At 37.4% G+C, this 15,104-nt stretch overlaps 1 protein-coding gene across 2 annotated transcripts in view; it reads right to left on the reverse strand.

Moving 5' to 3' along the window:
• The window catches only part of olfm2a (olfactomedin 2a), a 201,777-nt gene that overhangs the window by 76,904 nt on the left and 109,769 nt on the right, over window positions 1-15,104 (reverse strand). The window contains exon 1 of one of the 2 annotated variants that reach the window (XM_056454090.1): window positions 4,034-4,460. The exons of the other annotated variant lie outside the window; for it this stretch is intronic. Coding sequence (XP_056310065.1) covers window positions 4,034-4,177 — 144 coding nt within the window. The 5' untranslated portion in view covers window positions 4,178-4,460. Of the gene's footprint in view, window positions 1-4,033; window positions 4,461-15,104 lie in introns of those variants that run through there. 2 annotated transcript variants of the gene reach the window in all.

The raw sequence follows: 15,104 nt of genomic DNA on the forward strand, positions 1-15,104 counted from the left end.
TCAAATCTAAAAACCAAGGCCTTCGCTGTGGGGAAGATTGTTTTTACGTATGCTAATTTCCCCTTGGTTTTTCCTTGAGGTGAAGTGAGGCAATGTTTTAAAGTGATTGCCTGAAATTAGATACGTGGGAGTTCACAGATGCTAATGTGTTTTGGGTAATGATGACTACCGATAGTGAAACTTCAACGAGTGCCACTTTAGCTAAATAAATAGATGTATTGAGCACTTTTGGCTCATTCTCCAACAGTTTCTACAGGTATTTGAGGTCACACTTTATTTTGATGGTCCGCTTGTTGAATTTAAGTTACATTGCATCTACATGCCAACTAATTCTCATTAGATTATAAGTAGACTGTTAGGTTGGGGTTAGGGTTAGTGTATGTTGACATGAACTTGCAAAGTTGCTTATAGTCAGTTAAATGTCTGTTGAAGGAGCAGTATCAACAGATATACAGTCTACTAATATTCAAATGGACTATTAAAATAAAGTGTTACTGTATTTGATACTACACAGTTATAACATATCTGTTGCTTGCATCTATCTGTGCTTTACATTTGCGTCATTTCTGAATTGGGGATGCTTTTTTCTCTCTTTTTAATTAAATACCAGTTCAATTCTTTGATTCAAACTCATGTTTTGATTGAGAATTAGCATTCAATTTTAATATAAGAGAGTATCCATCGAAATTATAGGACTTTTCCAAGACAAATTTAACATATTAGCTTGACAGAACTGGACTGGACAGTTGGAAAAATACATTGAAACACCATCAAGAACAATGTTTGAAGGTAGAAAGAGACAAACTATTTTCCCAGAACTGCAGCTGGGTACATTTGTTGTTTTAAAATTTAATTTCTAATAAATAAATTTTACACTTAACTAAAGTTTACACTTATGAGTTAGGGACCCAGTTCAAAACTATCCATATATTTTCTTCAGTTCTGGTCTGTTATTTTTTTTTTAATTCAGTTACTAAAAAAGATGGGTCTAATATGAATCCAGAATGTATGCATGGCTTACTTAGGCCCCGTTTACACTGTCAGGTCTTGATGCCCAATTCTGATTTGTTGCCTATATCTGATTTTTTTGCCTGTCTGTTTACACGTTCTTTTAATTGTGACCCTTATCTTTTAATTGTGACCATATATCCCTTATTGTGGGTATGAGAAAGATCTCACTTTCCTCCTCCATGTTTCCTCGCTGTTGTAGTGGATGTTGATGATGTGTTGTCTCCGCACACGCTCTTCCTTCAAAGTCATTAAACCACGGACAAGTACCACATTGTCGCAAGTTTAATGATGCCTCAATAAATTCGATCTGCCTGTTTACATGATAGTCGCATTGTCACATATCCGATTTATATCTGATTTATTTCCACATATGAAGGAGGCCTGAAACCGATCTCTGAATATCCGAATGCATGCATTTTATTTGTGTTTACACGAACTGATCTGTGTCACATATGAGCAAAAAATCGGAATTGGGTCACATTTAACTAGCAGTGTAAACGGGGCCTTTGTTCTTAAAGTGATTGTTTACCCAAAATCGTTATTTATTTTGATTGATCCAGCATTAACTTTTGCATGGTGAATACCTGCACGTGTGTGTGAGAGAAAAGAGAGGGAATGTGCATGAGTGAACACACTCTTACGTTTACAGTCACTCTCATTGTTTGGTGATTGTTGTTTTGCATGCAGTGAGCAGCTAAAATAATTGCATAGTGGCCTACCTGAATAATATTTCTATTTTCAAAATGCCAGAGGCAGTCAAGCATATGCTGTACTTATTTTTTTTAAACAATGAGATAATCCAATAATGAGCCTGATCAAGAAAAGATAAAACTGTGCCCCGAATCAGGATAGTGGGAGAGAGAAGCAAAGCAAGTCAGCCAGAAAAAATAATGTAAAAGGTAACTGTGAAGATTCTTGAAGATTACACAGTGAGTCATTTTCGCTTGGCACATAATAGTGAAGAGAACTGACTGTCAGTGGTATTATTAAACTGAATAGTGATGTTTTATGTGATGTATATTTGTACATTTTTGTTTGTTTTTAATCGATGGTTAATCCTTAACTTAATATTGCACAAAAAAATGTAAAAAAACGTTCAGAAATTTGACGCTTTTCTTCGTTATAACTTTGTAGTGACGCCATGTTCTGGGAAAACTGAAAATGTTTGGTGGACGTTGGTCACGGTGACTTTAATTTCCTAGTTTTGTTCCGGAAATTATTTATTTACAAACCAAGCACTGCCCAAAATGTAAATTTCGCTCATCCTTTCACTAGTTTCAAACCTGTTTGAGTGTCTACTGATGAACACACACAAATATATTGTGAAAAAAGTCAGAAATCGTTAACCTCTGATCTCCATACTATTTGTTTTTCCTATTTATGTCATTGACTTTCCAACATTCTTTAGAATATAATCTTTAGAAACGAGAAAAGGTTCGCAACCACTGGAGTGTGAGTAATGTTTATTTTTGGGTGAACTATCTCTTTACAACTAAGACCCAAAAATAAACGTTATGAGTTTCTGTCTTCTGTTGAACACAAAAAAAGATATTTTGAAGAAATCTAAAAATCTGTTACTATTGACTTCCATAGTATATGAATCAAAACAAATACTATGTTATTCAATGGTTACAGGTTATCAAGATGTTTCAAAATATCTTCTATTGTGTTAAACAGAAGGAATAAACTCATAAAGGTTTGAAACACGTAAAGGGTGAGTAAAATATGACAATTAAAATTTTTGGGGGGTGAATTATCTATTTAACATAGTGGTTACGTTTGTTTTGGACTTATAGGACAAATAAGCACATGACTGGATGAATACTCAGACTTTATATAAAGCAGTGTGGGTGTTGACGATAGAATTTATATACAGTTTCACACATGGTATACAGCTCCGCAGGAAAACAGCAATCGTCCTTACAGCTTTTAGCTTGTAGTGAGTAGTAACAGTCTTCCAAAGCAAGTGTGAACGTGTTAGACAAAGCTGTGATAGACAGTTTCTACAGACTCTTCTTCTAGACAGATGGAAATCAGCATAGGCATCCTGACCGACCCAAACGACCCCTACAGCATCTCCTCTATCATCCAGATGGAGTGCCGTCCCTGGCCATAAGCAATAGCGAGTGGAGCTTTTATTAAGGGGCAGATGCTCAGATACGACACAGCAGACACCCCAGGCAGTCTCTCAACATTAATGATCCAGAAAACATTACAAGGATCACATCTCACTCTCCATCCACCCTCTTCCACCTACTCACACCTGGTCTCATTTTTCAATACCCAACATTGCAGGATATTTACTCACATGCTGGCACAATTGTTGAGGATTTCAATTTCAGTCAGTTCTAACTTAACGACCTTACAGGATATAACAAGGTGCTTAGCTTTAGAGTCTTCTCTTTTGTGTTGTACTTTGAATGGTGCCAAAGGCCCAGCCTCTCTCCCACAAGGAACTTAATTCAGTTATGGGCAGAAAAAAGTGCAGAGTTCTTTCAAAAAGTACAGCGGATTTGATTAAAAAGAAAGTAGAGTGGGGAGAACAAGTAAACAGGCCACTTTGGAATAAAAGAGTTTGCACAAAAAGTCTACGCTCATGTCACTGTGCCATCAGATGGAGAGAGACAACAGTTTCTTCCTATCTCAATTGGACCTGAACATCAGTCATGAGGCACTTAACTCTTCTCCCCTGCCAAGTGAGGATATCCTCACAGGAGTCATGAATCTCACCAGGTATAACTTCCTCGTCTATCATCTCCCACTGAGAATCATTCACCCACAGCAGCCATCAATTCCTCTGTAACCAACCCCCCAAAGCCAGACACGCATTCAATTTACCTGCCTCTCACCCTGAAATCCCTCTAAAAGCCTGTCTGGCAAATCTCTGAGGATTGTAACCACAGAGGAGAGTAACTGCTCTTTAACACCAAGGTCCTGACTTATTGGCTTATTCGGATGAGCAAACAGACACAGCGAGAGATAAACAGACAGGAAGGAGTAGGAAAAGTGAAGGGTTACGCACACTGACAATCCTTTCCGAGGTGCCTGCACGGGAGATGGTGGTTCCGTTAAGCCCGACCAGCGAGGGCAAGGTCTGGGACATCCAGTTGGTGACCATGGCCATGGTGCTGAGCACCGCGCCAATCTTCAGGAGCGGAACGCTCATGTCGTCCCCCCGGCTGGCCGCCTGGCCCTAGTGCCCCCCCACGCTCCCTGGCGCCGGGGTCCAGATGCAGCGGGTAAGAACGGACACAAACCTGATGCGCCCTTCTCCCTCTTCCTCCAGCAAAGAGATGGGGTGACCACACGAGCCCAAAAACCAGCTCACACGTACCAGCTGCTCGGATCCGACGGCATCACAGCGAGGCACGACACACGTTATTCTTCAGCCGGAGAGCGACTGCCAGTGCCTGATTTGCACTCCTCCGCTCCCTCTCCCTCCCTTCTTCTCTCTCTCTCCTCTCGCTCTTTCAAGATGCTGCGCTGCGCATTGGCTGCATCTCTCTCTCTCTCTGTCTCTCTCTCCCTCCCCTCCCCTGCCTCTCTCCAGCCTTGTTTCACATCCATCCCTCTGTCTTCATCCTCTCCTCTGGCTCCTCTGCGACTCTTGATCCCCCTCTTTTGCGAGCACAAAAAAATCAGAGAGGCAGGGGAGATGCACCCCCCCAGATCTTTGTGCAACAATCAGCTGTTTGAAGGCATCGCCGTTTGAAGGATTCCTCTTCCCTCACAACCGCACAGATGCAGCTTCACAGCTCCAGCTAAATTAGGATCTCTCTCATATTGTTTCGCGTGTGCGCGAAGAAGAGGAGCTGCACTCCTGGAGTGTTTAATGAGGAAGAGGATGAAGTGTTCCAGTTGGCGGCTTTCCCCAGACAGCTCATCAATCACATGTGCATCTGACACTCCCTTAATCAAAGAGTAATGGCAAATCTGGATGCGGACGGGCACGACGCTGGTGCTCGGCACTAACTGGAGCTGACTGCAGTCCATCAGCAGCCCAGCCGTGCAGGCCACTCTCACTCTCTCGCTCTCTCTTTCTCCGTCATCCCCAGCCCAGGGCTCGAAGCCATATAAGTCACATAATTAAACAGATGAGCCACGTGAAGGCTATCTAACCTTGAGCGATGGACTGTTTGAGAACTAACTCATTCAAGCCTGAAGTAGTTCAAGCATGTCACTGTCTCAGTCTCCTCACAAGCAAACAAACAAACAGTGTTCTTTTAGAATTCCTAAATGTTAGTAGGTAGTTGTTTTTATCTTCGCTACTTATGTACCTCAGGTGTTTTTTTCTCAGACATGTTGGGAGTGACTTAAGATTTGCAGCAGAGTGAGAACAATCAATGAAAAGTGACAGCTGCCTGAGACACTGTGTGGTCTCAACTCACCTGATGCATTCCTGAGTTGAACAGGCTCAACACTGCCATCATGTGTTAATATAGCGGTATTGCGACTATTTTGTTTTAAAGGTACTGTGTGTACTTTTTCAGTGTTCTTTTGAGCACCCCTGGGCTGTGAGTTTAGAGTGGGACTATCTGGCAGATGGGAGTATTTGGCGAACCTTACTGAAAACAGCTTTGCGATTCAGATTGGCACAGTAATTACGCCCCGCAGCTTTAAGGTTTGACTGAACAGGTGCAAAACAGCATAACCATGTCTCTTACACCCTCTGTGGATTGTACAGTAAGACTGCTGGCTTGTGGGCTGCCAGAGCAATCTGTTTACTTTGTTTGTGTAACATCAATAAGAATCCAGAGGTTACACTGAACAGCATGACCTGGTTTCTCAGTAAAATAAACCACACTAAAATGGATTTTCAATAACAAAGCAGTGAGAATGAATGGGGACAGGGACTCCCAAAGGCCCCCTTTTAAAAAAGGCCCAGTATGAGCAGTCCCTAAAAATCCATTCTGTATCAGGAAAGACAGAAATCTAAATGCCATGTTTCCATTACAATCCATGACAGGTTTAATGCACAGCAATTTCATTTCATGCCCATATTACTAACCATATACCAGTAGTCATGTAACAGGGCGTTGGTGCTAGCAATTCCAAGGTCATGAGTTGATTCCCACTCAAAACACAAACTGATGATATATAGAGCATGGAAGTTGCAGCAGATAAAAGCATCTGCCAAATGCATAAATCTAAAAATCTGTAAAATTGATCTGTGACTGTCATGACACACACACACACGCAAACAACACCTCACCCACAGCTTTCACAAGCATGCACTCATTCAAAGAGAAGGCATTTAACACTTAGTTTCAAATGACCCCCAAACAATGTTTCAATGTGTAGGCTTCTTTAAGTAGGACAAACATTTTCACCCACCTGTGTACGCTAATCTCACAAACTGAAGGTTTTCAGCAGAGCTACGTTAGCCTTGTAAAAACACAAATCAGACATGCTGACAGCTCATCTGAGGACATTTAGATTTGGAAATAAATTGAGTGTCCAAATACTGTCAGATGTGCTTAACACTTGCTGTATTCTCCATTGCCACCGTTTGATAGCCTAATAAATGTATCAGACTGAGAACTGATTTTGGAAACAAGACAAATAACCTTCTCATTCTTCTGATCATTAAAGCAAACACAAAATTGTCCTTCTCAGTATTGAACACATTTTACGAGGCTGTTTGATGTTATGCATTTAAAGTAGCTTGCATTGTGATAATGTCCACTAGAGGATGCTGTTGTTCAACAGTTGACCACTTCAAGAAAGACCACTTCACTCTCTCTTGTGAATGAACAGGTAGAATCGACAAGGAGAAAACAAGATTTTTGTTTTGACCAACCAGAGTGGCTGTGCCTAAATGAGATTATAGTGAGACTATTAACACAGCAGTAGAATATAGTTTTCAGTCCTGTTTGGATTGGTAAATACATTCTAATAGATCATAAATAATTTGTAAATGAATAATTTCCAGAACAAAACCAGGAAATAAAAGTGTGATCGACATCCATCATATAATTTCAGTTTAACCTGAACATGAAATTATAAAAAGACCATCACATTTCTGAATTATCTTTTGTGCCATATATATTCTTTTTATCTGCTCTTAATCATCAGGACATCCAAGATATGGATCACTTTTTTTTGTCTATAGCAGAACATTTGTAGCTGAAACAATGTTCATTGGTTAATCAAATAAAATGAATACTTGTGGCTCTTGATGATAAATACTTTAATAACAGAAATGATTGGCATGTGCTGGAAATTGCCTAAATTAACTGCAAGTAATATTAAATTATCTGCTAAATTTTCATTGTTGGGCAAGTTGACCCCTCCCCCCACCCTCGCTGAAAAAATTGCCTGGTTTTAGAGGGGTTTTAGCCATTATAGGCTAGTTTTCAGCCATTTCCAGCCTGGTCTTAGCTGTTCAGGCTGGAAAAGGATCAGCTAAAACCAGCTAAAATCAGCTTGACCAGCCTGCTTTAAGCTGGACATGGCTGGTTTTCTCCTGGAAATGGTTGGAAACCAGCCTGGAATGGCCAAAACCGCTCTAAAACCAGGCTGGTCCACCAGCTAAAACCAACCAACCAGCCTATACGCTGGTTTAAGCTGTTTTTTTGGTTTGTTTGTTTGTTTGTCAGCAGGGCCTTAAGAATGTTACAGTTATAACTAAAATATAAGAAAAAGCACTGAGCTGGGCAAAAAATATTCAATTCAATTCATCTTTGTTTCTATAGCGCTTTTACAATGTAGATTGTGTCAAAGCAGCTTCACAAAAAAAGTATGTTTTTAACAGATCTGACAGGATTGAAATATTAGAATGTAATTTAAGTAATAATACCTTAAAGATGTAATAAAATTATATCATAATGCAAGTATAGTTTTAAAATTCTTTGTGTCAGAAAACAGTGGAGATCCATATTAGAGAACAATTTATCAACACATGGTTTCTTTAAAAAATAATAAATAAATAAATAAATAAATAAATAAATAAATAAATAAATAAATAAATAAATAAATATATATATATATCCGCAGAGAAATGCCAACTGACCCAGCCAGGTCTCGAAACAGTGACCTTCTTGCTGTAAAGTGACAGTGCTAACCACTAAGCCACCGTACTATTAATAATAAATATATATCATTATAAATATATATCAACAAATATTAAACCAACTATTGTGATGAAAAAAAGTCTCATTAATTTTATTTTAAATATTAACCGTACAATTTTTTTTTTCCATTTTTAACCCAACATAGGGTTTTGACAATCCACAATTGCTACAAAAAGTGTTTCAATTGACCCTTCGCTAAGCCACACCCAAAAACCGCAACACACAAATCGTGGCTTAGCAACCGTAGCTACACGAAGGAGGTCTGTCAAGCTTTCGAGCGAGGGAAACAAGCCAAATCGTTGTGCATATGGATTGTGCAAATCTGATACCGGCATCCTTAAAGTTTTGACGGGATGGTGGAAACCTTAAACCCAATGGGAGGAATGGCAGCATGAATCGAGCAATGAGGGACACTAAAAGAGCGGGGTTAAACTTGTTTTGTTTTCAATATTCCTGACACATTCAGTGACAGACGACCATAACTCTAAAACCTCTTACCCTAAAAAGATCTGAACTGTGTTTCATGCAAAAATACAAAGCAGGTTATATTTCACAGCTGTCTTTTTCTTTTTCGATGGATATTATGACCACTGCTGTTTAAGCCCTCGCAATAGCTGTAAGAGTGAGCACAATCCAATCATATTTCTATCTGTTTCAAGCAATGAATATTTGGATTACATATCAACACAACAAAACTGAGATGTGATCACAATCTGAACTCTTGCCATCAATATACTTCACCCGCAGCTGTTTTTCAGTCATTTATAACCCTCATGTCTATGTCAGAGATACAATTCACTGACATTTTCAACAGTCTTTTGGAGATTAAGTCATTGGTGATTAGCGGGTTAGTGTCTGCTTTAATATTCGATGTCGGATTAACATTTGCTGTTATAGGGAAAATCTATTTGTTCACATCTGCTTATTATACTTTGATTTGCATTTCAATTTAATTACTTTTTTTTCACTTAACTGCAAATTAGAATAGAAACGGTATAAAAGACACACAAACATACTTACAATTATAGGTACTGTACATTATTATGAGTCAATGGTGCTAATATTTGGCACAAATCCATCAATTTCCCCTTTATGTTCTATTTTCCCCCTGCTGTTCTTTCTATGAATGACGTAGAAGCACTGTCCATGCGTGTTTCCTCATCGCTTAGTAACACTATATTTCTTTGCACAGCAATTATTTTATCAAGTTTTTTTTGGCTAAAAATAGAGAAATCACGGATTAATTAGTTATTATTAGAGTATTTTGAATAAAATATTCTGTGCATGAACTAAACTGTTGAATGGTCAGCGTATGAGGCGGCTAGGCTAACCTTATCAATTTTGATTAAATTATTTTCTAATCGGTTGCATATTCTGTTGTGTATATACACCTGCAATGCATACTGCAGTCCTTTTTTTGTCTGGCTTTCTCGGATATCTCACCTGTTCTCCAAAAATGACTAATTATATCCCTGGCCATGTGTGACACCGGCGCATACATACTGTAATAGACGTGCCTGGCACGAAAGCTTGACAGGCGTAGCAACAGTAACTAAGGAGGGAGGGGCTTAGCGAAGGATCAATTATATGTTTAAAATTGATCTGATTTTTAAAAATGTAAATAATGTCACTCGACGGATAGAAGAAATTAAATCAAACTAGTGTAACTCGATTCTGTTATAAACTAAATTGTTTTTGTTTTTACTGTAATAAGTTCATTATAAAATGTAAAAAAAAAAATTGTACTAGTTAATATAAAGCAATGTTTTCTAGCTATTTTTAAATATTATTAAACAAATTAGGAAATTACCCATGGTGACAATATTTACCTTTGGCCCACTATCCTCAATTAAGTTTGGTTTTTGGCCCTTCATAAGAAAAAGTTTGGGCACCCTTGATGTATAAAGTGTAGTAAAACAGTGTTTTATGTAAATGGAACTCAACCCTTTAGTTAGTAGAAAACACAGTAATCAAAATAAAAAATAACCAGTGATAGGAAGATGAGCACAAAGTGTACAAGCCCTTCCTTTAAATAACTTGAGCACATCTAGCTATACAACACACACACACACTGTTTCCCATCGAACACAAATAAATTGAATTAGTTTGTCCACTATTGTCCAGCGCTTGTATAAAACCTTTTATCAACCATACGTTTTATGAAATGTACCAGCGAGGGCATTCAGACATTGACCACTTGGTTTATACAATAGACAATATTCAATCCGAATACAGCACAATTTCAGTGTCACGTCTGTAAAAACGGTTGTCAAGCTCTGAATGTTGTGTGTTTTGTGCTGCGGTCACGGCTGCTGTTGAGTTTCTTCCCTTCATGCCCTGCAGGCCTTTCAGTCTGCTATTTCTGTCTACGGCGCACACATTCTCATTAATGATCTTACTCATTTTCTCACTAACGCAATGTTCATACATACACATGCTTCTTAAGAACACATTAACACCACAACTAAAGCAGACGTGCACATATACGCACACTATTCAAACGTAGGCTGCTATGTTTATCAGGCACTCAATGCTAAACATCCATTTAAAATCTGATTGTAGTGCTTGCCTTGAGGGCTTCTGGTTTAAAGGGCATTTTTAATCAGTTCACGCAATTGGAATTAACTTGTGCATCTCTTTCGGCCGCCTGCAGGTGGCAGTCAAGATCTAAACTTTTATCAAACGGCCTCAGATCAGATCCTCTCCAAGGACGCTGATTTCTATTCAAGATCCTGTACCATAATAAATGTGTCTGCTCTGAGTGTCCACATCCATACTCACTGTCTTGTAAGCATTTTTCTGCACCTGCACATGCACACAGAATTCAGCCAGCAGCACATGAAATATTAACCACTCGCAGTTCGCAGGCAATACAAACTAAACAAACCATTATTTTCTACATGAAAAAATCCAAGAACCATTAAAAAAAATAGCTCATCCAAAAATGAACCGGTTTAATATTATTTCTTCTGAATTATGATTCGAAAAATGCTTTTGCTTTCATTACACAGAAAAGGTTGTTCTTTGATCATTCGGGCTAGATTTGCATGTAGTTGCATATAGTCATGTTAAAAAAAAAAAAAAAAACTTACAAAGAAAATAAAAACTGATTTGATAAATATGTGCTGTGAATTTATTTTATTTAAATTTTTCTTTTTTTTTGAGGTGTGAAAAGCACCTTTTTTTTCAAATATTCGTGTCAGATATTTATTTAATCAAGGTATTATCAAGGTATTGCAAATCAAGGTATTGCAAATTATACTGATTTGTATCACCAATGTAAACTATATGATGCATTGACCTTTTAGACTTTATCAGAACAAGCTGTTAGCAAAATCTGTTCAATGTGATTGAAAATTGAAAATGTGCATAAAAATATGTGAACAACTAAATAGGATTAACTTTTTACAACATTAATGGATAAACCAGCAGCTTGACCACATAATAAAATATCTAAAATCCCTTAGCCAAAGTCTGTCATCAAAGTGGTTTGGTATTATTGGACAAAACTGTCTTGAACGGCTATGCTCCCAAAATTAGTGGTATTGTGCCTCTGTGCATTCATTTTGTTTTTCAGTCCTCTCAGGCACAAGTAATTACAGTGAACGTCATGTTAGTTCATAAACATTCAAAAAAAGTTTATACAAATCATGTAGAACATATATTGCCATCCATCCTTAATAAAAAAATCTTAGTAAAGAAAATATATTTACACAAAAAATGTCCATGTATTGCTCCATGAAACAAAAATACGTACAGTTGAAGTCAAAATTATTAGTCCTCCTGTGATTTTTTTTTTCCATTTCAATTATTTACCAAATGATGTTTAATAGAGCAAGGTTTTTCTCACAGTATTTCCTGAAGTATTTTTCCTTCTGAATAAAGTCTTAATTGTTTTATTTCAGCTAGAATGAAAGCACTTTTCAATTTTTTAAACAATTTTAAGGTCAATATTATTGAAAAAGCAATTTTTGTTTTCGATTGTCTACAGAACAAACCATCATTTCACATGATTTACGTAATTACCCTAACTTGCCTAATTAACCTAATTAACCTAGTTAAACCTTTAAATTACACTTTAAGCTCAAAACTAGTATCTTGAAAAATATCTAGTCAAATATTATGCACTGTCATTATGGCAAAAATAAAATCAGTAACTAAAATTTAGTTATTGAAACTATTATGTTTAGAAAAGTGTTAGACATTAGGGGAAAATATACAGGAGGGCTAATAATTCTCATTTCAACTGCATTTTTTATTTGTAACCATTAATATATCACAATTTCACAACCATCTCTTAACTTTCCAACCCTGGCAGCTGCCATGCAAGCAAACACATGCTCTTCTTGAACTGAAGCATTTTATGTTGTTATAGTATACTTTGATGAAATTAAGTTGAGGATAATCATTAATTCATACTCTGATCTGGTGTAAAATAACAAATTACAAATACTCAAATGACTGTAATTGGGCATTTTTTTCCTCAGGAATTGTAATTTGCTAAGGAGTTTTGAAAATGTGTACTTTTACTTTCTCTTGAGTACATTTTTAGTGCTGTATCTGTACTTTTACTCCACTATTTTCCTTTAACCTGCAGTCCTTACTGTATTTATTTCTTGTCTATCATGATTGGCTAAAGTAGAAAAATTAATCCTGTGATTCCTCTCCAATCAAATCACACATAGATAGTAAATTGCATCATACTGAACAACCAAGACATGGGCGCTTTATAAATGCAGCAAACTTTTTGGATGCATTAAAAATGTCCAAAAAGATGTCCAAAACATTTACACGCTATGACCCAGAGACTGTTTATAGACTGTATGTCACTGATGAGAAAATGAAGGATGTTGAATATATGATGACTGAAATCGCCAAACAGCCTTAAACAATCACTAAAGGGAATGAATGAAGAATGTAAGGATGGGCCGAATGAAGGATGGACCGAACAAGAAATGGAAGGAAGGACCGAACAAAAGAAGGACCGAACTAATGAAGGAAGGACCAAATGAATGAAGGATTAAATGAAAGACTGAACAAAGGAAGGAAGGAAGGAAAGAATGAGAGAACGAATGAACAAATGACCTAATGAAGGAAGGAACAGAAATATGAATGAATGAATGAGCGAACAAATAGAAAGGAATGAATAAATGAATGAACGAACAAACAAACAATGGAGGGAAGGTTGGGAGGAACGAACAAATATAGGAAGATCACTAAATGCACTACAGAATGCTACGTTTACAAATCCCTGCTCAAATTACATGTAAAGGCATCAACTTTTTACAGTGTAATACTCACTAATCACTACTTATGAGTAGTTTTAAAAGGGCTACTTATTACTCATATTTTGAGTAATATTTACAACATATACTTTTACTCTTCTTGCACTACATTCTTGGGCAAGTAATGGTACTTTTACTTGAGTATGATTTTTCAGTACTCTTTCCACCAATGAAGATACTCAATGAATTACTGTTATACTTTGCATCTGTTGGTAGTTGCTTGCTAATTACAACAAAGTAATCCGTAAAGCACTGTATGTGTAGCATTCATTGAATCCACAAAAAACAATGCAATGATGCTTGTTTTAGAGTTCCCACCCCATAAACAATTTTTGAGATCCGCCCCTAAAAGATGGCTCTTTGTATTTCCCAAAAGAAAACAGATTTACATGAGGTTGAAAAACTACAGGTTTTTCATTTTGGTGTGATCTTTCCCAAATCACAGTAGATTTGACTTCGCACAATCACAATCATAAAGCATCTGTATGCGTGTCAGGTTCACACTGCAGCTGAGTTGCATACAGATCAGTGCGGATAGTAAATGCTTTGTGCGTGTGGGATTTTACGGCAGATATCCCTGTACAGCAGCGGCAACATGCGAGGTCCATCTCGCTTTCCGTCCGCCAGCTCTTAACTCCTGGCCAAATCCAGCTAAATAATGCAGCCGGCCTTGCCAGCGCTGGGTCCTGCAGCGTCACAGCACCCTGAACACATCACCTCCCATTATGTGTTCGGAGAAATATTAGTGCTGTGATGCAGGCTGGTTACGCATTTATCCATGTGTTGCAAACAGACAGTGACAGAACTGAATGAGGGATGACTGAGGCCACTGCCTGGTTAAACTTGTCTCTGTGTTTTATGCCAACGTTACCTTTCCGATGATAAATATGTCTGAAATGGCAGCATTATCGAGTTGGTGCTCAGCAGGGAACAGGATGTTCTGTGAGATGAAGCACTTTGGTTGCAGAAGAGGTTTTGAGAGCTGATGCTAGTGTGTAATTTCCGTTTATGAGTGATGGGTGAGAGTATAAGCTTAAAGCTGGAGTCTGTCATTTTTATTTTATTTTTTTTTAAATCACTTCAGTATCAATAGCTTCAATGGCGTTTTCATTGAAAAGTTAATGTATAGAGACAACTGTATTTGTCAGTTTTATATATGCAGTGCTTAGCATAAATTATTACACTCCTCAAAGATCACTCTTTTGAATGAATATTTTCTATAAGATGCTTTACAAAAATATATTTATATATTGATAGTAATATAATATAATATAATATAATATAATATAATATAATATAATATAATATAATATAATATAATATAATATAATATACTGTAAAGCATATACATTAGATTAATCAGTAGCAAAGCCAAAACTGTAACTAATCTAACAACAACAACAACAACAACAACAACAACAACAACAAAAACTCATCACAGTCCAAAACTGCAACCCAGGCTCATTATTGATAGGTACCCCTATATAAATTTCTGGAGATTGCAAAATACATCCCAGGAGGTACTTTTTTAGCAGTTTTTGTTTTCACGAAGCCGATGTGTACGCCTGCTGTTCTCGTGTAAACCCGCCAGAGGCTGCTGTCGACTGACTGACTGACTGACTCACTGACTGGATGAGTGACAAACCAATAACCCCAGCCACCCCCTTCCCTAAACCCAACCAACAGTGTTTTCAAAAGCAATCCAGAAAAAAAAGACCTTGCGGCTACCTGATTT

The sequence above is a fragment of the Danio aesculapii genome, chromosome 3, assembly GCF_903798145.1.
Source record: "Danio aesculapii chromosome 3, fDanAes4.1, whole genome shotgun sequence".
Lineage (NCBI taxonomy): Eukaryota > Metazoa > Chordata > Actinopteri > Cypriniformes > Danionidae > Danio > Danio aesculapii.